The sequence below is a fragment of the Desmodus rotundus genome, chromosome 1 (assembly GCF_022682495.2).
Source record: "Desmodus rotundus isolate HL8 chromosome 1, HLdesRot8A.1, whole genome shotgun sequence".
Lineage (NCBI taxonomy): Eukaryota > Metazoa > Chordata > Mammalia > Chiroptera > Phyllostomidae > Desmodus > Desmodus rotundus.
Genome location: NC_071387.1, coordinates 30,883,160 through 30,906,975, shown reverse-complemented (window position 1 = coordinate 30,906,975; position 23,816 = coordinate 30,883,160). Strand labels below are relative to the sequence as shown.

Sequence of the window (23,816 nt, the reverse complement as noted above, 5' to 3'; positions counted from 1 at the left end):
CTACAAAAATGAACCAAATTGAAATATCTAAGATATTTCAAATTGGAAACAGACAGAAATCTCTGAGAAAGGTATCAGCTTAGGAGCACTTGTTCATATGTTAAGATAATGCATTCAAGGCTGTGAAAAAAAAAGAGGAAGTATGGTGTGTCGGGGACAGGGATGGGGTAAGGAAATGGAGAGTCTGCCAAGAGTCCAGCCCATGTCCTAGGAATTAGTAAGTTTTCTGGAGCACTTTAATCACCTGACACACAAACCAGCAAGGCCCTCTGCATCTCAACACTGTGTCCCCAAGCCACACTCTCTTGGCCCTAAGTAGCTCCAGCAATGTAAGGGCAGCATGCATTTTCACCATGGTAAACATCAACACGGACCTCACCTTGTCACTGTCATCATGACAAATGTGGTCGTGATGGATGGACTGGCACTGAAAAGAAGCACCAACACTACCTACAAGAGAAAGGGAGGAAAAGTTAAGATGCAATAATTCCTTACTTTGAAACTGCTTTCCCTATTATAAGTGCTTTTAAATCCATTATCCCATCTAATCTTCAACAATACCAGGAAGTAGGCAGGAAAGATTATTCTCATGTAGTTTAATCTAAAACAAGACAAAACACAGGCTAGCTTGCACAAAGTGGCAGCTCTGTCATTCAAACCCCTAATTTGCCACTTTCTACAATACTGAGTGGTTAGCTTCCAAAGTCAGTCCACTTAAATAAGCACAACAGCCCTCAATAAGGCAAACTTCTTTTTAGGAAAAAAGTATACTCCTTTTCAGACTATACATACACTGAGGAAAAAACAATGACCCTATAAATTCTCATCATATAAATAACAATATGCAATCACATGGTTATAGATTTTTATTACTTTAAAAGTATACATTTGGGTGTAACAAAAAAAAGTATACATTTTTGATATACCCAACCATTTGTTCATTTGAGGAACTATAATAACTACTCTATAACAGTGACACTTGTAACCAATAGGAAAACAAATGATTACTCAATAAATGATTGGAACTGATTAGTCATTTGAAAAAAGTTTTGATTCCTCACACCATACAGGAAAAAAAAGGTAACTCAAAGACCTACTGTCTTACTGACAAGTTACAGCTGCTGGCCTGTACCCTTCTGAATAAAGTGGTGCCAAGTGAAATCTCTGGTGCTTTTACCAGTCTGAAACCAGTTTAAAAAGAAAATGTAGACTTAAAAAAAAACCCTTTTATTGTATTTTTTCAAAAATGTAGACTCAAAAATAATCTTGGTGTAAGAAAAACTTGAAAGAAGCTATTAAAACAAGCAGCCATATGCGGAAGGTCAGCATGCATGACTGTGGACTAAAACCTCTTCTTATGTGTGAGAATATGACCTTGGGTTAATCCCTATTAACCTGACTAAGACAGCATGCCACCTATGTTACTTGGCAGTGTTGCTTATGATAGGAATTACCAAATTAGGAAACTGTATCTTTACTGGAAGGAAGCAGACACAGTAGAAAACCATGTTTCTGAGCTTCTCTGAGTGTGGTGACATGTGATTAGGTATGTCCCTTACAGAGAATCCTGAAAACTATGCCTATCCACCATCCGATGTGGATATCATCTCTCTGAACCTGAGCTATGAGAAGAGTATTTCAGAAAGTATGAACTGCTCCACAGACTGCAGCAAGGACTCCCACTGTCTTACTGACAAGTCATAGTTTCTGTCCTATGCCCCTCTGAGTAAGGTGGTGCCAAGTGAGACCTATGGTATTTTTACCAGTCTGAATTTGTGTTTAGGTGAACCTAAGGACATCCCATTACCATCCCTGTAGACATTACATTGACAAATACTGTATTTTGTAAAATTTATGATGCCATCAATTTAGATATCCAATTATTTCATATGCCACTGAGAAAAAATGCTACCAACTTTGACACCTTTTTTCCTAATATTAAAAATTTCATACTTATTGAAATTACTTGTGTAGAGTTGTTTAAAGGTTGATTTTTATCATGTATTACTCTTATGCATTCATAAAAATAAAATGATAAAATAATTAAATTGGCAATAGCAGAGAAATGAGAACATTATTTTATTTTTTTTGAGAAATGAGAACATTATTTTTAAAACTACAAAGAAAAAACTCCTTACTAGATAGGCTTACCAGTTCATTTCTTTAAATATACAGATATACTAATCCCAATGACAGACTGTTCCTAACCTACCCAGTATAAGTTGCTGTCTCCCAACTCGCTTTACATGACATTGATTATAACATACAAAAAGGATTAAAATAAGAAAAATTAATCTCACTCAAACATGGTAATAAAATAAATACTAAATAAAACTGTAGCATAAAGTGTATATATAGCATGGTGACAACACACTTAATAAAGTGTTAACATAATCTACTCATGTTTGCCTGAGGAAAGCCTGATTCTTTAACCTAAGTCAATAAAAGAAAATTTACCAACAAAGTACAATATTAGAGGAAAACTTTTTTTAAAGTTTGATCACATCAAAAGATGCTGAAAAAACATGTTAACATTTATTATCGATTTCTGTTTCTCAGAAGTAACCGTATTAGTAAGCTTACGTTTTTGCCACTGGATAACAATTCTAGGAAGGATGAGGTGGGGGGGAGGGGAGTGGGGGACATGTGTGGAGGAGGTACAAATGCCAAAATGCTACAATTATGGATAATAATAATAAAAACCATAGAGTTCCCTTTGCTACTGGTATGAATTAACATCATTAAACATATTCCAGACCTCGCTGATGTGGCTCAGTGGATTGAGCACCAGTCTGCGTGCGAACCAAAGGGTCGCTGGTTCAATTCCTAGTCAGGGCACATGTCAGGGTTGCAGGCCAGGTCCCCAGTAGAGGGCACACGAGAGGCAACCACACGTTGATATTTCTCTCCTCTTTCTCCCTTCCTTCCCCTCTGTATAAAAATAAATAAATAAAATCTTAAAAAAAACAAACAACCTAAAAAAAATTCCAGAAACATGATTTGGGAAAAATAATATATAATAATATCCTCCAATATTACAATCTTCTGGGATAGTAGAATGACAAATCAAATCACAGTATAAACTACTGTATAAAAAATATGGATGTGTTTCAAGGAGGCATTAGTAAAAATTATACTTACTTTCACTCTATTAATTCAGTATAACATAATACTAAAGTTATACTAGTGGAAAGAACCCAAAGAATTGATGATTATGTGTATGCATTAGATACCTACAAAGAGGTAACAAAAGAGACATTATTTTATTCTTACACAAAACCTTTGTATTTAACTTATCATGTCATGTGTTTTTTTATTGGACACAGTTTAAGAAAGATGAAATTGTGCTGGAAACAGTTCATATAATACTATCAAATAATGACTGTTGGGGAGAACATTACTTGGGACCATCACCAAAAACTTAGACTCCATGAGAGCTAGAAAGATGAAGGTTAACATACATTATTTAGCAACTTAAAAACCTCTTCTGAAAGAGAGTATTAAAAATAAATGAAAAGATATCCACATACAAAAAAAAATGAACCTAGATACTGACCTTGTATCTTTCACAAGAATTAATTTAAAATAGATCATAGACCTAAATGTAAAACACAAAACTACACAACTTCTTGAAGTTGTGTTCACTTTGCAAGATAACAGACAAATCTAAGTGACCTTGGGTTTGACAATGAGCTTGTAAATTTTTTTTCATTTATTGTTTAGAGAGAGAGTGAGAGAGAGAGAGAGAAAGGAGATGGCGGGAGAGAGGGGCACATCGATTTGTTGTTCCACTTATTTTATGCATTCATTGGTTGCTTCTTGCTGACCGAGACTGAACTTGTAACCTTGGTGTATTGGGATAACGCTCTAACTAACTGAGCTACTCAGCCAGGGCCGACGACAAGTTTTTAAATGCAACACCAAAAGCATGATCCATAAAAGAAAAAAACTGGTAAGATAGACTTCATTAAAATTTAAAACGTCTGCTCTGTGAAAGACACTCTTCAGAGAATGAAAAGACAAAGCCACAAATCAATCGAAAATATTTGCAAAATGCATATCTGATAAAGGACTGGTATCTGAAAGCATTCAAAGAACTCTTGAAGCCCAACAAAAGAAAACATACAACCCAATGTAAAAATGAGCAGGGTTTCTCCTTGACCTCTTGCCCTGAATATCAGAACTCACTCCTTTGCCATTAAGGAAAAAGGGCCTTTTGCAGAAGCACCCTACAAGTGAATGAATGCACACAAGCACCAGCCTCCCTCCCCAGTGGTCCCTGTCCCGTAAGATAAAGGATGTAGACAGCTCAAACTGAACTTTTAAAGAATGAAATATAGATTTTAAGGCAGCTTTGGGTAAGCTAATCAGAGAATGAAGTACCCAGCAACAAAAGAAACCTTCTATAATAGAACAAAGGGGCCAATTTTTGAAACTTGAAAGAATCTAGGAGAGAATAGCCAAACATACTAAATGACAGTGTTTACAAGTGTTCAGATATTTTTCAAAAACATTTTATAAAGTTACTAATCCTACTGAAGAACCTAATTCTGCACTCTACTCAAAGCATTAAGTTCATGTCTGAATCCTCTCCCCATGACGAATGTTGCCTGGTAGGTGCCCGGGGGCAAAAGTGGCAGTATGCTTCCATGCAGACAAGGCCTGTTCTTCCACCTGGTGACCCATTCAACGGCCTGTTCACACCAGCATTACAGTTCTCACTCTACGTTCTTAACCTGGGACACAAGACTTACGTGGGAATAAAACTGTATCTTTTATTTTCATTAACTTGAAACTGAAATGTAAAAATTCTCTATTATGCTTACAGCAACAAACCACATTAGTATTACATCATTTACACTTATCACTACTATGAATTTACAGTATTAGGCCCACTGCTACAATGTTTTATTTAATGCATTAATAAAGATGAAAAAATATTTTTATCACTCCAGTATAATTGGTTTCCTTTGTACTCTCATGTATTTTACTTCAAGCAATTATAAATGTTCTCCTGGGAAAGGGCCTACAAACTTAATCTGAGTACCAAAGAAGTCCATGATACACACCAAAAATGGTTATAAACCCACTTAAGCAAGCAGAAGATGCTGGGATCAAAGAAACAAACTACAGCAGAAACACTGTAAGGAAAAAGACAAGGTCCCGGGAAGAGTCAGAAAAATGTGTGAAATTGAGGGAAGAGAAAAGAAGTGAGGACCAAAGTCAGGATATAGAGCCCAAAGCTTAAAACTAAGGAACTCAAAGAGATCACACATGAAACAGAGCAACTGCCAAGAATATCAGCTAGTGCTCTGTGTCCACAGGGGCAAAGCAGTGATGTAAAGCAGAGACACTATTTGTCATGCACCCAGAGACAATCACACTGTGAAATCCCATAGTCAAAGTCAATCCTGAACCCTCATTTTCTTGATCTAGTGGCAGCATTTGACCCAGGTGACTCCACTCTTCTTGAAACCCTTTTATCCCTGTGGCCTCAGGGAAATTTCCCACATCAGTGACTGCAACTTCTCAGTCCCATTTACTGGATTCTCCTTATATCCCGGAATTCTAAGAGCTGTTATGTCCCAAGGATCAAGCCTCAGACTTCTTTTTTCTATCTATATTTACTCCTTTAGTGATCCCAACTAGTTCCGTGGCTGATGATTCCAAAATATCTCTAAGTCTGACTCCCCCACCTCCCACCCCAAAGAAACCCGTATTTCTATATACTGCTACCTGACCAGTAACACTTAGATATCTAATCAGAATCCTAAACCTAACATGTCCAGAATTGAGCTCTTGATCTCCTCCAAACGTACCCCTCCTTCAGTTTCAGTAAATGGCAGAACTATTCACCAGATCCTCTTGCCAAAACCCTTGGTATCATCCTCAACTCCTCTCTTTCACTTACATTCCCCATTTGATGAGTTAGCAAACCCTTGTTGGCCTCACTTTCAAAATATGCCTGAAATATAATTACTTAGCATCACCTCCACTGCAAAGCCTGGACTAATGCAACAGTTTCCTAACTAGTGTCCTTAGTTCTACTCCTTCCCTGTAAACTTTCCCTGGTTCCCCCACCCCTCAGTCTATTCTCCACATTGTAGCATAAATGACACTTTTAAAGGTCCAGATGGATCATGTCACACTCCTCTGAAATCCTGGTTTCTTCTCTCACTCAAAATAAAACCCAAAGTCCTTACACCTTGGTCTCCAAGGCCTCGAGTGACCTGGCTATCTTAGACCTTTCTGATCACGACCCCGGACACTTCTTTCCTAAAAGGAAACTAAACTAAAATGCAGTAAACATGCTTGGAGCAAATTATCATGCCAGTATGTAATAAATTTCAAACACTGCCAAACAATATTCCTTAACAGTTCTTTGTATTACAGGAATACGGCCTCTTAGTGCCAGATCCATCCAGGACTCACAATCCCCTTTGTGGACACGCAGCAGAATTTCCCAAATGACATATTCTATCAGGGAAGTTGAAATGTAACTAAGACTCTTCTGAACACTGCTATATAAAAAAAGAAAGTTGTATTGGGTTTGAGAAACATAAACATACAATCTTCTTATATAAACATCAGCAGAAAAAATTGTTGAGACAAATGCATATTCTCTGAACTCTGGGTACAAAAAAATGAGACGCCTTAAACCATGAAACTGAGGTGCAGAGATGTGGACAGAGTGTGCACATCTTTAGAGGTGGTTACTTGTCAAGCTGTCATAAAAATGTGGCCTTTTGAACACTGTCAGAATTACTCTTCAATGTGCACATCTGAGATGGGGGTTTATATTGTAATAATAATGTGTTAACCTAGAAATATGAAGTGGGTCCCTCTGAAGCATTTCCTAGACGTGGGGGCCAGCTGCCTGTCACCTCAGAAACAAAGAATTGAGGGTTTAAATGTGAAAGTTTCGAACTGCAAAACTGGACAATGGGGAAAGCAACAGCACCAAACCTAAATACCACATGGTCTCTAAGACCTATTCCACAAGACAGAAGCAGCAGCTCCCAATGGTCAAAGTTTTACCAATTTAAGCATTAAAAGCAGCAAAAACAAGAAAGAATAGAGCCCTGGCTGGTGTGGCTCAGTGGATTGAGGGCCAGCCTGCGAAATGGAGGGTTGCTGGTTGGATTCCCAGTCAGGGCACATGCCTGGGTTGCATACCAGGTCCCTGGTTGGGGGCATGCAAGAGGGAACCGATCAACGTTTCTCTCCCCCTCTTTCTCCCTCCCTTCCCCTCTCTCTAAAAATAAATTTAAAAAAAAAAGACTGTAGTAGCTATAGTGCAGCTCACCAAGACATCATCTCAAGGAAAATCTGAGTCCTCAAGAGTCTCAAGGGGGTGGGGGACATAAAACCTCAACTGTCTCTTCTTATGGTGTCTATTAAAAAACAGCTTCTTACTTCAAAAATGTAATTAAAACCAAAAAATTAAGCATTTATCCTACTTTTTAGAGTAACCAAATAGATCTAGTTCTACTTAGTTCTTCGTTACAAAAGAATATAAACTAATACGCTATAGAAGGATTTTCAAAATTAGGAAACATCATTTTGCAAAACCAATGAAACTGATGATTCAGGCAAAGGTAATTAATGAGGTTAAAACCATTAAGTGAGTGGGGATGTTGATTTGTACATTGCCAAAGTAACACTATCCAGGTCAGTCACAAGCTGCAAGGAGAACCTAACTACACAATGGAGATCAACTCCCATCATCTTAATCCAATGGACAATCTTAGCACTACTAACAGTGGTCCAGATATGATTTCTGATGGGATAAACTATGAAATTCAGGCATAACCTCTGTTTGGCATTCAACCAAAAAGTACTTCACACTTGGATCCATCCCACTATTGGATATGATTTCCAGTTTACAGGAACTATGGGTGATAGATGAACAAATGACATCACCAGGAATCAATCAACTCATCCAAAAGTAGTTCTGCAGAACTGGCTCAGGTTTCCAATAAGTCAGAGTTGTTATTATTTTAAATGAAAAAGGAAAAGCTAGGAACTGTGCTAGATTAAAAGAGATTTAGGGAAAATAATCAGATACAATGTCTTATATAACATTATTGGCCAATGTTATCTCAATAAATTTAATTAAATAAATCGATCAGATAAAATGTGCATACCAGATTGTGTATTTGTTTAAATAAACCAGTTGAAACAAGATATCTGGGAATGAATAGAGAAATTTGAATACAGTAAAATTAGATGAGATGAAATTTGCTAAAATGAAATGTTAAATTAAAAAAGCAGGTATCACCCTGGCTGGTGTGGCTCAGTGCAAGGGGATGCTGGTTCAATCCCCAGTCAGGGCACATGCCTGGGTTATGGGCCAGGTCCCCAATAGGCGGCACGTGAGAGGCAACCACACACTGATGTTTCTTTCTCTTTCTCCCTCTTTTCCCCTGTCCACAAATAAATAAATAAAATCTTAAAAAAAAAAAAAAAGAAAGCAGTTACAGAAGAATATAAACAGTATGATTTCATGGTGGTTAAAAAATACACATGGCCCTTTCCAGTGGTGACAACCTCCCTAAAACAATATGCCTCTCCAGAAGAGGAGGAAAGGAAACAGAAGAAACAGCACCTAGTGCAGAGCCCCAATTCCCACTTCATGGATGTGAAATGCCCAGGATGCTATAAAATCACCACTGTCTTTAGCCACGCACAGACAGTAGTTTTGTATGTTGGCTGCTCCACTATTCTCCAACAGCCTACAGGAGGAAAAGAAAGGCATAACAGAATCAACATGAGTGGGGAACAAACCCAATAAACACATTTTGGATTAAAACACACACACACGTATATACACACTAGTTACGCAGAGGAACTTTTCAAAAGAATATACACTAAGATATTAACAATTATACAATAATGCCTGGGTGATAGGAAGAAATTCTTTTTTTTTTAAGATTTTATTTATTTTTAGGGGAAGGGAGGGAAGAAAGAGAGGGAGAGAAACATCAAGGTGTGGTTGCCTCTTGCGAGCCACCTACTGGGGACCTGGCCTATAAAACCCAGGCATGCACCCTAGACTGGGAATCGAATTGGGGACCCTTTGGCTCCCCAATTCAGGCCAGCACTCAATCCACTAAGCCACACCAGTCAGGGCTCAATCAATAATTCTGTAAAATACCAGCATGTCATAGTAACACATGTACATGAGTTTTCTTAAAAGTAACAAAAGAAAAAAGAAAAAAAGGAAAAAGAAACAGTTTGTGAGGTGATGACAAAAAAAAAATCCATTCCAGTACCCGCCTCCCTAGTCCCCAGTCTCCCTTCCCAGAGGCAAGTACCCTCAAATCGTCTAGGTATTTCCTCCAGTACTGACTAAACTCTTCCATCCTTCCTATTCCACTTCCTCTCTCATCTAGTCCTGCAACATAACTGTTATTGATATATTTTGTGTTTGTATCAAAATGGTCGTTGAAATTTCAGAAACAAGTAAGATCTAAGAAGTTGTAGCCAAAGAAAAGCTCACAGCCAAGAACTAAATGTTTTGAATTTTAGTTTTAGAGGTGGAGGGGTAGTTAATAAAGGAGATAAAGAAAGAGGAGGAGACAAGTAGAAAATAGAGACCAAGTAATATGTTTGGAGAAGAAGGAAGTGACTGACTTGATCTATTTTCTTGAGTATTAGTAGTAAAAGGAATGGCTCCACTTTTCTTTATTTGTGTGGAAACATGAGAACCTCAGATAGGAAGGGCTGGGGTGGGAAATTCAATTTCCAGAGCATTTCTTTATTCTTTGTAGTGGGAAATAAAGAGATTGCAGAAACTGGGTATCCAAACAAAATATGACCTGAATGTAATCCATTCCTTGGTTATAAGTAATCTAATTGGTGACTACTAGGTGTTCTGCCCCTCAGCTTTAAATTAAGCTAAGGATTGACTTTATTTATTAATTACTTCCCATTTTATAAGGGATAAAGATGAAATTTGACAAATACTGTTTCAGCCATCCAATAGAAAATGTCAGGTATACACACATATGTTAAGCATGGGTGATTATCTAACTACTATTTCTAATGACCAAACATAGTAACATAATACACTTAGTTTACACTTTAGTTCTTATAAATTAAAGTCTTTGGGCTAAAGCACCTGAAATCCCTAATACATTCCCTAAATGATAAATGAGAAGTTAAGTTACTGCTATAATTTCTAGTGCAGATACAACATTGATATTAATATTTAACACTCCATTCAACAATATTATGAGGCTTAAGAAAAAAATCCTCACATTTCCAAGGTCTAAGATTAATGAATGAATTAATCCATCAATCAATCAATCAAAATGTAGTAAAGATTAGTAACTTTTAAAGAACCCCTCTGTCCTGAGTGTGAAGCCCGCTTTTGATACTGCTTTTGCCACTGCCAATCGCCATCGATGACGGTTCTTCTCTTCCTTCGGAAGAGTAAGAGGGAGAAAACACAGTCCGAGTGGTAAAAATAAATACACAAATATGTAAGTAAGTAAATAAATAAAGAACCCTTAAAAATAATAAAAACTCAACGAAAATAATAGACAAGAGTCTCAGAAAATATAAATGACTTTTCAAAACATACAAATGGTAAGCTTTTCTCCAAGGAAACATGCAAATGAATGTTCCACTGAAACGCCTTTCTTCCACATCAGGTTGGTAAAGATCAAAAAGCTTAATAACACACTGTGTTGGAAGAGGTATGAAAAAACAGGCATTCAAACATTGCTAATAGTAGATACATAAACTAGTACATCAAAGAAGAGCAACTGGGCAGCTACCTACCCTGATGAAAAAAGAGACACCCTTTAAATCAGACATTCTAATACTGATTTCATTTTATAAGTATACTGCCACTCAGGCAAATTGATATATGTACAAATTATGCACCATATTTTATTATATATCCCCCAAGATCGGAATTGGCTCCACAGGGCAGGAAATTGCCCCTGCTTTATACATTGTTATCCTAAGTGCAAAGAACAGTGTCTGGCATAAAGCAGGTGCTAAATAGTTGGTCAACAGAATGAGTAAGAGCTTAGTTTAAATGTCCATCAATAAGGGAACACTCTGCAACCGTAAGGGGAAAAACAAGGAAGTTCTTTGTGCACTGATCAAGAATGAGCTCCACTATATAATGTTCAGGGAAAATGCAATGGGCCTGGGGTAGTACAGATGTGTAGAAATTGATTACACTGAGTGCCTCTAGGTCTACAAAGAACTAGGAGGCTAGAGGACAGGTGTCAAAGAAAACTTTTTCACTACATATGTTTTTATGCTTTGAACTTTGAACCATGTGAATGTTTCACCTATTCAAAAAAAATAAATTTTAGAAAGAGATGATGTAAATAACAGTGGTTGTAAAATGAGGCAGATTCTTAAATACACTTGAAGTTAGCAAGTTGAAAATGTGAGGCAAACACCAAAGTCATAATTCTTAAGTGAGATGTGACTCGCACCTAACAATTATTTGCTTTCTAAAACAAAAGTAAAAAGTGACTGGAACAAAATTTCTCTAATTTAAATTTATATTATTTTGTGAAGTCTATACAGTTGCTACTTGGGATAACAGACCATCATCTAGACTGTAGAAGGAGAAACTGAATTTGAAAAATGAACAATAGTTAATGCTCATTTCTGGTTCTTAAATGTTCAAAGGCAACTGTTGATGCCTTGAACTTATTGAGTGGAGTTTCTGGGCAGCAAATAGTATAATCTAGTTCTTTGCAATTCTGTGTTTTCTTACCTACCAGGGCTCATACATTTTATTTCCCAAAAACTATTACCTGTTTTAAAGTGGCAAAATAATTCATTTAAATGTTAAGCTTCCAACACAATGCTGTCAGCTCCTAATGCTAAGGACAGCCTCTGCGTGTATAGTCATAAATGTGTACTAAAGTTTTACAGATGAGTCTTCCATTGAAATTAGGCTTTTATCACTCCAAAGCGGTCGCAGGGTGTTTTGTTTTCATGAGGGAGGTGCCAAAAATGTAAAAAGTAGATAAAAAATATCAATAAAATATTGGCATCCTGGATGGTGTGGCTCAGTGGATTGAGTGCCAGCCTGTGAACTGTAAGGTCCCCAGTTCAGTTCCTGGTCAGGGCACATGCCTGGGTTGCAGGCCAGGTCCCCAGTTGGAGACAGTACAAGAGGTAAAGATCGATGTTTCTCTCACACATCAAGGTTTCTCTCCCTCTCTTTCTCCCTCCCTTTCCATCTCTCTAAAAATAAATAAAATCTTTAAAAAAATAAAATATTAAATATTGGGAACACACATTGTAAAGTACCTGGGGAAGATAAATGATCTTGATGGGTAAGCTGACATTAAACTGGTAATCTAAATAAAAAAAGATCTCAATACAGTTTAGAAAAAGCTAAACCACTCAGCTCCTTTTCTGAAAGATGGCTGCCCATTATTAAGATAGTAATGATAGACTTACATGGCAAGCATATTCTGGATTTCATGTTGGATTCTTTTATGTCCAGTTTTTCCTACCATTATGTGTGGAAAATATTCTAATTTACAATAGCAAGGACTAGTCACAATAAGATTAGCACTAAAAAAGTGAAACATAAGAATAAATAATATAAATTAGATAATCATCCATCTTTTAGCCTTGCCATGGCAACCTGAGCCAGTAATCTTTGAAGACTGTTTCCTGACTTGCTAGTTCTGAAAGAAAGCAGTTTTCTATCAACAGAGAAGCTGAAGGTCAGGCCCTTCCTTTTCCCTCTTTGCTGGCCCCAAGCTGATAAACACTTCAGAAGCAAAGAGGATAGGAGTGCCGACTTAACAAGGCCACTCAGGCCACAATGGCAGGTGGCCAGCCCTTCCTTCCCTCTCCCAGCATTTCAGCTGAGCAGGTCAGGAATATGAGATTTCATGGGCTAATCTTACTATCAAAGATGCCATTTCTCACCCACTATCAGATGCAATATATATGTTTTTTTCCTCAACAAATCTTACAATTAAAATATTGCTCTGGCTGGTGTGGCTCACTGGATTGAGTGCCAGCCAGCGAGCCAAAAGATTGCCAGTTCAATTCCCAGGCTGGGCACATGCCTGGGTTGCAGGCCAGGTCCCCAGCTGAGGGAGTATGAGAGGCAACTGATCGATATATCTCTCACACACTGATGTTTCTCTCCCTCTCTTTCTCCCTCCCTTCCCCTCTCTCTAGGGAACAAAATAATCTTCTTGCAAGGCCAGGTAGCTCAGTTGGTTAGAACATTGTCCCGATAAGCCAAGGTTGCAAGTTGGACCCCTAGTCAGGGCACATACAAGATCAACCAATGAATGCATGAATAAGAAGAACAACAAATCGATCTCTCCCTCTGTCTCGCTCTCTCTCTCCCCCCCGCATCCCTCTCTCTAAAAATCAATCAATAAATTAAAAAATGTAAAAATAAAATCTTTTTATATCAACTCTTGGTTATCTATGATGATGCAAGTGAGCCCAAATATAAATACCAGTAGTAAAATCACCTCAGAGGACAATCTACCTATGCTTGGTCAGTCACTGTGATGGGTATCTCACCTAAAATTATTCACACAACTTTGTCTGTTAAATGTTTATCCTCCATCTAAGTAACTAATCCTTTTCACCTGAACTCAAAGCTTCCTAATGGAAACACTCTAAAAAAGTGTTCACTTATCACCTGTTGAGTAATGAACCACTCGATGCTCCTCCTAGCTGACAGATTGAGCCCGATACTGGAAGGACAAAAGCAGCAATACCATGGCTCCTATCTTTAGGCAGCTTTCAACCTAGGAAGGGCAACGAAGTCTAAATATCAGAGAACAACCCTAAAATAACTTGTTCAAGATAGTTTACTTCAGACTGTAAGTGCAAAGGCAATCCAGGTGAGTGGTTTTTAGCAGATCCTCAAGGTAGTCTAGGTTTCTCAAAAAGTTAAAATTCACTAACCTAAAACAAAGTGTTCAGGATTCCTACCTCCACACTTTATCCCAATACATACAACAGGAAGAGTTTTAGGAGAGGTTCAGTCCAGAGTAGAGCTTTCACTGAGCTGAGCAAAAGACTCAGAGATAGAAAAGCACTTATTCTTGGATACATTTACTTCCACAAAGCCAAAGAAGGTGTCGGGAAGGAGAAGGGCCAATTGGCACTGGCCATTACCAAGTGGGAGAAAAAATCTTCTCCTGCTTGGGTAGAGATGCCTTCCCTCTCTTCTGCTACCTTAGAGTGCCACCAGTCTGGGGGACGATGGCAAAGCAATAAGAAGTTTTACATTATGGTCATTAGAAGCTGAAGAATTATTACAAATTTCTCTCAGCCTTGAATACTGCTACAAAGACATTTATATCAAATACTCTCTAAACTACAAAAAACCAAGAAGAAATGGAAGTAAAATGAGCTAGAGGGGCCGCTTCATATTGCCATATTTTAAATCTATGCAGAATGGAGCTATGCATGAAAAGCAAGGGGGCGGGAGGATGGCCACCAATGACTAGAGACAACAAATCAACAAGGAGTGAATTTTTATAGAACACAAAAATTATATTCATGCTAATTCTAACATAACTGGCAGAAAAAAAAAACCACATTTACCTGCTAATAATGTATTTAGATATAGAAATATGAAGTGGAAAAGAAACAAGATTTTGCCATGAGACAGGCATGGGTTTTAATCCTTGTTTTTCCATTCATGAGCTGTGAGACCTTAGGCAAATGAGTCTCAATTTTTCTTTATCTGGGAAGAGATATACCACCTGACATAGGTTGTTGCAAAGTTTATATGATGTATGTAAAGAATTTAACACAGTCTTTGAACAAAAAGGACTAGTAAGTGTTTATTCTTATCACATGGCAATAGAAAAAGTTAACAGTACTTTCTCCATCCCTCCAAAAATCATCTGGCATACCCTGTAACCGGGAAGATTGTATCAGTATCCAGCAGTAAGAAAGGGTCAAGTAAATCATTTTCCCTTCCTATGATCTACACCTACTGAAGAGCCCTCCTGAAAGTTACTGACAATGGAAAGGTTACAAAGGTGTATTATTAAGTTGAAAAAAAAAAAGCAAGCTGAACAACAATAGATAAATATAATAAAGTCCAGTTTATCTGGCAATATATTATTAACAGAAATTATCCCTGAAAAGAACAATGGCACTGAAGGTATGTTTATATATTTTGTACTGTTTGCATCTTTTTAAATTTTATCTTTATTGTATTTTCCATTACCAATTAGTCCCTTTATGCATCTTCTATAACTACAAACACTATGTGTATAATTAAAAACTAATAACAAAAGGAAAGAGGTATTACTTGTATAATTAAAATGAAAATTACTCACAAAGCACTTTTCTATACTATCAGATACTGATTTAACCTTTCTATCCAAAACTTTTTTCCCTGAAATAGCTCATGACCTGACGGTCTTGAAAACCCCACAAACAGACTTATTTTTGGTTCCATCTGCCGGCAAATCTAGCACAGTGAAGCCAAAGCTGGGAATGGCTGCTTTAACCACGACAGTGGCTAGGGGGTGAAGGCATGGCGTGCTGTGTGTATAGGGGAGAAGGTGGCGGAAGAAATGATGAGAATGAAAAGGCTCAACGTATGAAGAGCAGTGTTCTCTATTTTGAACTGTACTCTTGGGGTTATAAAATGGTCTTTGCCCATGCTGGTAGGTACTTACTGTGCCTCAACCACCTATATGCAATACAGTCAACCTCCATGACTGTCAGGTGGATGATTAAGTAAAGATATCATTTATGTAATTTCATTTTGCAGGCTTTTAACCTGTTCAGGGTTACTAAGTGACTCTGTCAAATAATTCTTAATATTGAATTACATCACCTATGATGGATTCCAAAACTACTTTTCTCATCTCATTTAATTTTACCAGACATTTCAAAAGGGCTAACACATTCATAAACACTATTCCATACAAAGCTTGTACACCTTCAAAAAGGCTTGATTTGGGAAGTTAATACTCTGTTCAAGGATGACTTCAAGTCCATTTAAATTAGCCTGAGAAGTGGCTTTCGGTTCAAAAGAGTCAGAGCTACTTTGGGAATGACTGACTTCAACAGATACTATTTCCTAAAGTATTAAATAATTTGTACCTCCACACTGACTTACAGTGAACATTAGATTTAGCCTATTACACTTACCACTGAATGTTAGCCTGTCCTTGGACACTAATTATAACATTCTTTTATGCATTTATTGTAATTAAAGCATCAACTCATAACTCTTTCCTAATACTTCACTTTAACATTATCATTTCCCTACATAGGAACCATTAATTGTTGTCTGCTACTTGCAAGATTAAAAACAGTCAAATTTCTCAATCATACATTCAAAATCATATACAATCTGCCCTGGTCTCATTACTACCAACATCTTACCAAAGCCTTTGCTCAAGCCAGCTATCAGCTAGTTAATCCATTATCCCTCCAGAACCCAGTAAATTCTGCACAGACCACAAAGGCTCAGATCTCCTAGGCTACGCTAGCCGATCCAGGACACATGGTGCCCCACTAGGGTTCAGCACCCACGAGCGTGGACCACCTCACTATTTCTTATCACAGTAGAGGATGTTATGACATGATGCTTCCACCCTAGAATGACAGAGAGAGTACACACAATTGGTATGACTTAGGAACACTTAAAGACAACAACAAGAAACACCAAATATTAGAAACAAAAAACAGAAAAAATCCAGGTGGGAAGAAGTTAATTATGAAACGCTTTCTGCGAAAATCTGAACATGGCAGAGAAATTGAGCATGGTTAGGGAAACAGACAATAGACATACTCAGTAGATTTCATGGCCATATGTCCTGAATTTTGAGGCAATATGTTTTCAGTAATTTTTTTTCTTTCTAATTACAGTTATTTGTTAATTGCATAATGAGGCAGACTTAATTATCACTTGTTCCATTCTTTTTCATGTTAATAGTTTTACAAATTAAAAAAAATCCCTTGTCAGACCCTACACACAATGTGATATTGCATAACCGGTTGCCACGTGGATCAAAGCAATGGAACCTACAACACTGTTACAGAGATGCTTACAAATAAATCATGGAGCAGAGATGAGAGGCAGAATAAGTAGACAGTCCATGCTAAAACAAGGGAGTCACACCATTAACCAAAAGGACCTGAAGAGTATGAGAGAGAGAGAACTAGCTGGTGAAAGATTCTTCCTAACAAGGAGGCATGTGGCTCTCTGAAGGCCAGGCTGCAACTCCTTAACGCAGGTTTCCACCTTAGTACTTCAGAGTGTCAGATGACCTCACGGAGTGCCAAAAACAACAAAACAACAGTGACCACTTTCCTTTACAGAAACAACTCACAACTTCAACTCATCACCTGAAATTGTTATCTATGGAAAACGAGTTCTTGTGGTGTCATGAGGAAAAGAATTTCCTAAGACCCGCACGGGAGGATGGGGCTCTGTGGTATATGGTTAATTGATGATGTACAATTAAGGGGATTTCCTTCCTGGCTTCCCAATGCCCCATCTCCACCTATCTCACCATGGAAAAAGTCCAGTCTTGTCTAATAGGAACGGGATGAAGTACGCAGCCCAGCATTTATGCTCCGTATTAAAGTTCAGTCCTGTCCAGCATCCCGCCTAGCTTAGTGTGTGTTTCCAGCTGTAGTCCATTGCTGTGCTTTGGTGTTCAGGCTCCCTCCTGGAGGCCATGAAGAGAACAGATGCGTGCAGCACTGTGCAAGTGTGGGTCATAGGCAAGAGAGAAAGGGAGAGCACTTCTTTGCCCCTCGGGGGTTATAACCAGAAGCTTGGGTTTGGGAGGACTGGGTGTTTCCTCAAAGTGACCCATCAACTTTCCAAGTTTTTACAAGCTTTGGATAGGGTGCATCCCCCAGTTAGATGGACAGGCCTCTATAGTCCAGCACCTCACCCTAAGCCCCCCAACAATCTGGTACCGGTATTGGAGGAGGGAAGGAAGGACTGTTAATCCCCTTGGCCCAAGTAGTGCTATGATCCTCTGGAGTGTGAAAAGCTGTAGCTTCCTGGTGAAGCGAACAGGCTCCTGCTTCCCCGTTTATTAAACTCAATGTCTAGTCTGTTTTGCTCCCCTTCTCAATATCTAGCTAAACACTGACAGTAACAAAATAACTAGGGAAAGATGTACTGCAATTCTCTGTTTCAACTCTTATCCAGGCTTGAAACACTTCACCTTGAGGTGGAACACAAGAACCAACCCACACAGCACAACATTTAGGACTTGAATTGTCTCATTCTCTCACACTCACTCTGCTCTAATCTCGTCCTTGTCTTCCTTCTCTGCCGTCTCCCAAAGTTTTGGCTCTTGCACAAGAAACCCTATCAAGCTTTGTAGTGCGCTTGCAACACTCATGCCGTTCTCTGTGGTTCACACGCACATCTGGGCCTCTGCTCCTGTCGTGGGTTAGCCCTGTCCAAGTTCTCACTATGCTAACAACCTCCAGGCAGCACTTCTGGCCCTTCAAGTACAGACTCTGGCAATGTTACACTGATTTTTATCATATGGAGAGTTATTTTCTGCTCCTGGAGAGTTCAAGGGCAAAGAATTCATATAAAGGGTTCATATACACAGTGAGGATTTGCCCAACAATCTCTAAAAGCTCAGGACAATATGAATTAATACAACAGTTCACATGAAACACTTTTTTTCTCCCCTGTGATTCGTGGAAAGAAAATGTGGGATAAGGAAATGGTTTGGAAACAATTGTTTCTTTGTATTAAAATAATAATGAAGGCCCTGGCTGGGTAGCCCAGTTTGTTAGAATGTCATCGCAATACGCCAAGGTTGCAGGTTTGATCCCCAGTCAGGGCACATGCAAGGATCAACCAACAAATGCACAAATAAGTGGAACAACAAATCAATCACTCTCTCTCTCTCAAATAAATCAATAAAAATTTAAATAATTAAAAATAAACACTAAAAACTGTTTATTAAGTTTAAATACACATCAAGTTAGACTCATTAATCTCTTGTGATTAAGTGTGGCTAGAAATTTTGACTCTAGTCTCATCACTGTGTCTGGACAGCATGATTCAGACCCGCTTCCTCCGTGCAGCCATAGGCTCTGCATTACATGTCACATCGTGCAAGGCTTTGCTTCTCTTTCTACACCAAGAGCTGCTTCAGAGCAGAATCCACAACTTACATGTCTTGATATACCAAGTCCTAGTAGGTGTTAAAAAAAATACTTCTAAATGGAAAGACAGGATACTCATTATGAGTTTCTAACTAAAATTCTCCTATCTCTGAAGGATTCCAAATTAAGAGTAAATAAGTACACTCCTCGAGCCCTAGATGTGTGGGTATTTGGTATGTGAAGTTAGTAAATGTTTTAGTAAAAATGACCTGCTAAAATAAATAACTATGTGAAAGTAAACTGTAGTTTAAGTTTTTAAAAATAAAACACACTTTAAAAATAAATTATGGCTAGACAGCCATAAAATAAGTAAAAAATAAATAAGTGACTATGGGAAGGAGTAAGCCTCCAAAGAAGCAAAGAAAATGAAAGTTTTTTACACTCAGAATTGTTGAGCCCTCTTAGCATATTCAGTATTCAAAATAACTACTGAATAAGTCACAGAATTATAAACACAGAAAGGAAATGGTCTTGCCAACTATCATTTGCTCTCTATTTTCTTTTCAAATCCAAATGACCTTAAGATCCAGGCCAAGAGGAAGCTTGAGATTTCAAAACTCAAAAAATGTATTAACTGTATTAAGAAACATAAATAAAGATTTACTCATGTGAACTTCTATTTGTGTTAGTAGTATGCACTGCATGTGTAACTAACTACTGTCACGGGCAACTAGGAGTGGCAGCTTCTACCTGGTGAATTCTTTTTACTTAAAAGCATGGAAGAGGGTGATTCTTCACTGCCAATTCTGAAGCCTACATACAGCTCAACAGCTCTGGTTGGCCATGTTGAAAGGAACCCTTAAAACTTATCAAATCTACCTCTATCCATTTACACTGAGCATAAAACTAAGGTCCACTGAGACCCTGACCAGATTACTTAGTTGGTTTGAGTGTTGGCCCAATCCACCAAGGATGCAAGTTTTATCCCCAGTCAGGGCACACAAGAATCAACCAATGAATGCATAAATAAGTAGATAACAAATGATGTTTCTTTCCCTCTATCTCTAAAATCAATAAATTAAAAAAAAAAAAGGAAACTGAGGTGCATCAAGAGGAAGTAACTTGCCCTGGGATATAAAGAAAGTTAATGGCAGCCCTGGCTGGTGTGGCTCAGTTGGTTGGGCATCACCACTAACCAAAAAGTCACAGGTTCAAATTCTGGTCAGGGCCATGCCCAGGTTGCAGGTTCAGTCCCCAGTTGGGGCGCCTGCAAGAGGCAATTGATTAATGATTCTCTCTCACATTGCTGTTTCTCTCCCTTTCTCCCTCCCTTCTCCCCTCTCTGGAATCAATAAAAGAAAAATAATTTTTTTTTAAAGAAAGTTAATGGCAGAGCAAGGGCAGAATAGGTCTTAGGACCATAGCCAGTGATCTACTACCCCCAGCCATCTCCCTGCCAACTACAAGATCTGTGTTCATGGTAATAAATTACATCAAAGTATTGTGTAAGTGCAAATTGAAATGATCAGATGTAGCAAAACCTTCCCAAGGAGACCTTCTCAGAACTGCATATTCTAGTTGATTTACTTTTCTGGTCTCCAAAGGTTGGTTTTGATAACTGAACCTCACAATTATCAGGTAGAAGAACATGCGGGGGCGGGGGGGGGGTTGGTGGTGAAGCAGAATGAATACTGTTCCTGTCCCAAGGCATATGCAGTGAGCCGTTTTCTTCCTTGATGGACCCCTGCCATATATAAAGTAGTGGTGGGATGGTACGAACAGTGCAGCCCTACCGCTGACTGACTAGCTGTGTGGCAGTCTTCCAAGCCAATCCCTCTGGAACTCAGTTTTCACATCTTTACAAAGATAAACTAAATAATATAAGATCCCTTCCATCTCTGAACTAATAGCATCTAGAAAACTAAGCATGTTTTCTTATAATATGCAATGTTCTCTAGAAAGGGCCTATATCCCCCCGCCCCCAAATAATTGAGTATACAATTATCTCAGGTTAAAACAGACCTGAATGATAGATCAGTTATAACACCCAACTGACACCTGGACCTTTTCCATAACTGCTTGTAACTCTGATGAATAATGGCTTTTTGGTGTCTGAAGGAACTGCTCAGATAATTGGCCATAGTTTAAAGCATTTAAGGGCCCTACTATGGAGCGGAAGCAGGGGAGGTTGCTCGACAGATGAAAGAAGCTTTGTAGACCCCTTGCTACATCCAAGGAGTTCCAACTTACTGTTTTTGTATCATGGTTTTGCTGCTCAAAGCAATTTTTGAAGCTCAATGATTTGAAGACTGATCTAGGTATCCTGCCCCCCCAAAAAGATAGTATGAAAAATACATATTAGTTCTTTTCACAAGAACAATACTACTGAATCTCCACATGTATTTATATGCTGTCATATACTGTCATAAGGCTGTCCCACTTTTTGTATTCTTTTATTGTGGAAAAACATGCAGCACATAAAATTTGCCATTTCTGCCATTTCTAAGTGTATAATTTAGAGGCATTAATTATATTCACAATATTATGCAACCATCACCACTATCTATTTTCTAAAACTTTCTCATCACCCCAAGAAATCCTACAACCAGTGAGCAGTAACTCCCTATTTCTCCTCCTTTATTTTTAATTATATTCTCCAAGGCCTTAGTAACTTTCAAACTATGATATGCTGCCACCACGTGGCACAAGAGTGTCATGACTACCCAAGATTGGGAACTGCTGCAAAAATAATCCAATGTAGGTATACAAGAAAAATAAGTGAAAATGTACATGAAATAAAATTGTCCCAGTTGGTAACTTTTTGAACCCAGGTGACGGGCACACAGGGGTTAATTATTTCAGTCTCTCTACATCTGTACATGTTTTAAATTTCCAGAACAAGTATTAAAATTGTGCCTATGATGTTACAAACACTGTATAAATTTCATACACTTTTAAACCCTAGAAAAGAGTTCATATACCAGTATTGCACAAATATTGTGTTTCTTCAGGTATTTTTAAAATGTGAGAAAATCTTTTATGCACAATACAAGTATCAATTATACATTAATTTTAAATCTGTAACTAGATAGCAGATTTCCAGATTTCATATTTATGCTAGTTAACAAAAACTGTGTTGTATCCAACTAAACCTTATTAGTTACAAATTTGAAAAATCAGTATTCAAATGTATCAGTATTCAACTCCCACATGTATACAGAAATAAACTCAGAGTAACTGCAACGCACCATTGTACTTTATCTCAATTTGAGAAGGTTTTGCTTCTTTAACAGTATGCACAACTATGCAAAGGAGTCAACTGTCAACTATCTCCAGTAGAAGGAAGCTAAGGAGCAAAGAATTCAGTTTAAAACTGCACTTATTCTCATTAATCCTTTTTCTTTCATAAATTGCCATTTGACCAGATCACAGAAAATTTAGCACAGTAATTTTTAATTTTTCTAGTATCAGTAGGGAATAGAAACTCTGGATGATTTTTTATTTTTTTGAGACAATTTTGTTTATTGTCCAGGACCAAGAAACAAAGCCTGGAGATGCTCTATACAAGCGGTGATGAGCTATTAAAGAAGGGTGGGGTGGGGAGGAGACAAAATAATACACTGCATTATCTTGAGTGAACTCCAGTTCCTAATTCTAACACCTGATCCAAGGAGAAACAGCCACCCTTTTTCACTATGGCTGCAGTAGAATGGAAACCTCACTCAATTTATCAGTTCCTACGTGGCAGGCTGAGCAAGAGGCTATTTTAAGCTGATGCACTCATGGTCTGTTAGGAACCCCCACCCCAAGCACAGAATAGATGCTGAAGGTAGTCCACAGTTGCTGGTGGTGGCTGGTGGTAGCGGTCCTTAGGTCTCGGGTTTTTCATGGTTCTCAATGATACACTAGTCAGTTAAACCAAACGATGGGCCAATGTGGACCTGTCAACAAATCATTCCCAGTTCTCTTTTGGCTTTATTCAGTAGAGTCTGATTTTCTACAGGGTCTTTTACATTTTTATTTTCTCTGAAGGCATCTCTTATCCCCCGATAGCAAAAGTTCTATAATTGTAGGCGCTGAAATGCTTCCTCTCTCTCAGCATCACTAGGCATATATCTAACATTTGTGCGTGGCTAGAGGCTGTTATTTTGGAAAGAAAAAATAACTTCATCACAGAGGTCCTGAGCTTAACCCGACACAAAAGTTCAGCCTATACAAAACCACAAACAAAATAAAATGCAGTGGGGTTTGGTCTTGCCAGTGGGCCTGGGCCTCCGGCCACTGCTGGATGAATTTTCCTGATAAAAGCTAATCCTACAAATAATTTTTTTTCAACCATATTTACTGATATTGTTCCACAATATGTACTCCTTTGCTCTATAAAGCATTCAATACAAAGTAATTAAAAATTTTTCATGATAATCATTATTAACATCAATTATAAAATTCTAATGACTTGCTGCAGAATGTGTTTCTCGGGTTTTGCCATCAATGATCTAGGCTCTGACTTTGCCAGTGAAACTGCCACCTCTCCTGGACTGAGGGTCTCTCTTGGCCTCTTCTTGCAATTTAGCTTTCAGCTAACTGAACTCACTGAGTATAATGAATGCCCACTGCTTCTCTGTTCTGGCTAGCTCAAATGCCCAGTCTCCTTGGTTCCGGAATTGCTATATCCCACATTGTGCCAGGTGTGAAAACCAACACACTGGGTTGTGTTGACCACTGTGCTG

General features: G+C 38.2%; 1 protein-coding gene across 5 annotated transcripts in view; it reads right to left on the bottom strand.

Annotated features, from left to right (window-relative positions):
• Positions 1–23,816, bottom strand: part of RNF38 (ring finger protein 38) — a 118,567-nt gene that overhangs the window by 69,974 nt on the left and 24,777 nt on the right. For 4 of the 5 annotated variants that reach the window (XM_024560273.4, XM_045195095.3, XM_045195096.3 and 1 more), the window contains exon 2: positions 380–450. The exons of the other annotated variant lie outside the window; for it this stretch is intronic. In XM_024560273.4, the coding sequence (XP_024416041.2) occupies positions 380–450 (71 nt within the window). The remainder of the gene's footprint in view (positions 1–379; positions 451–23,816) is intronic. 5 annotated transcript variants of the gene reach the window in all.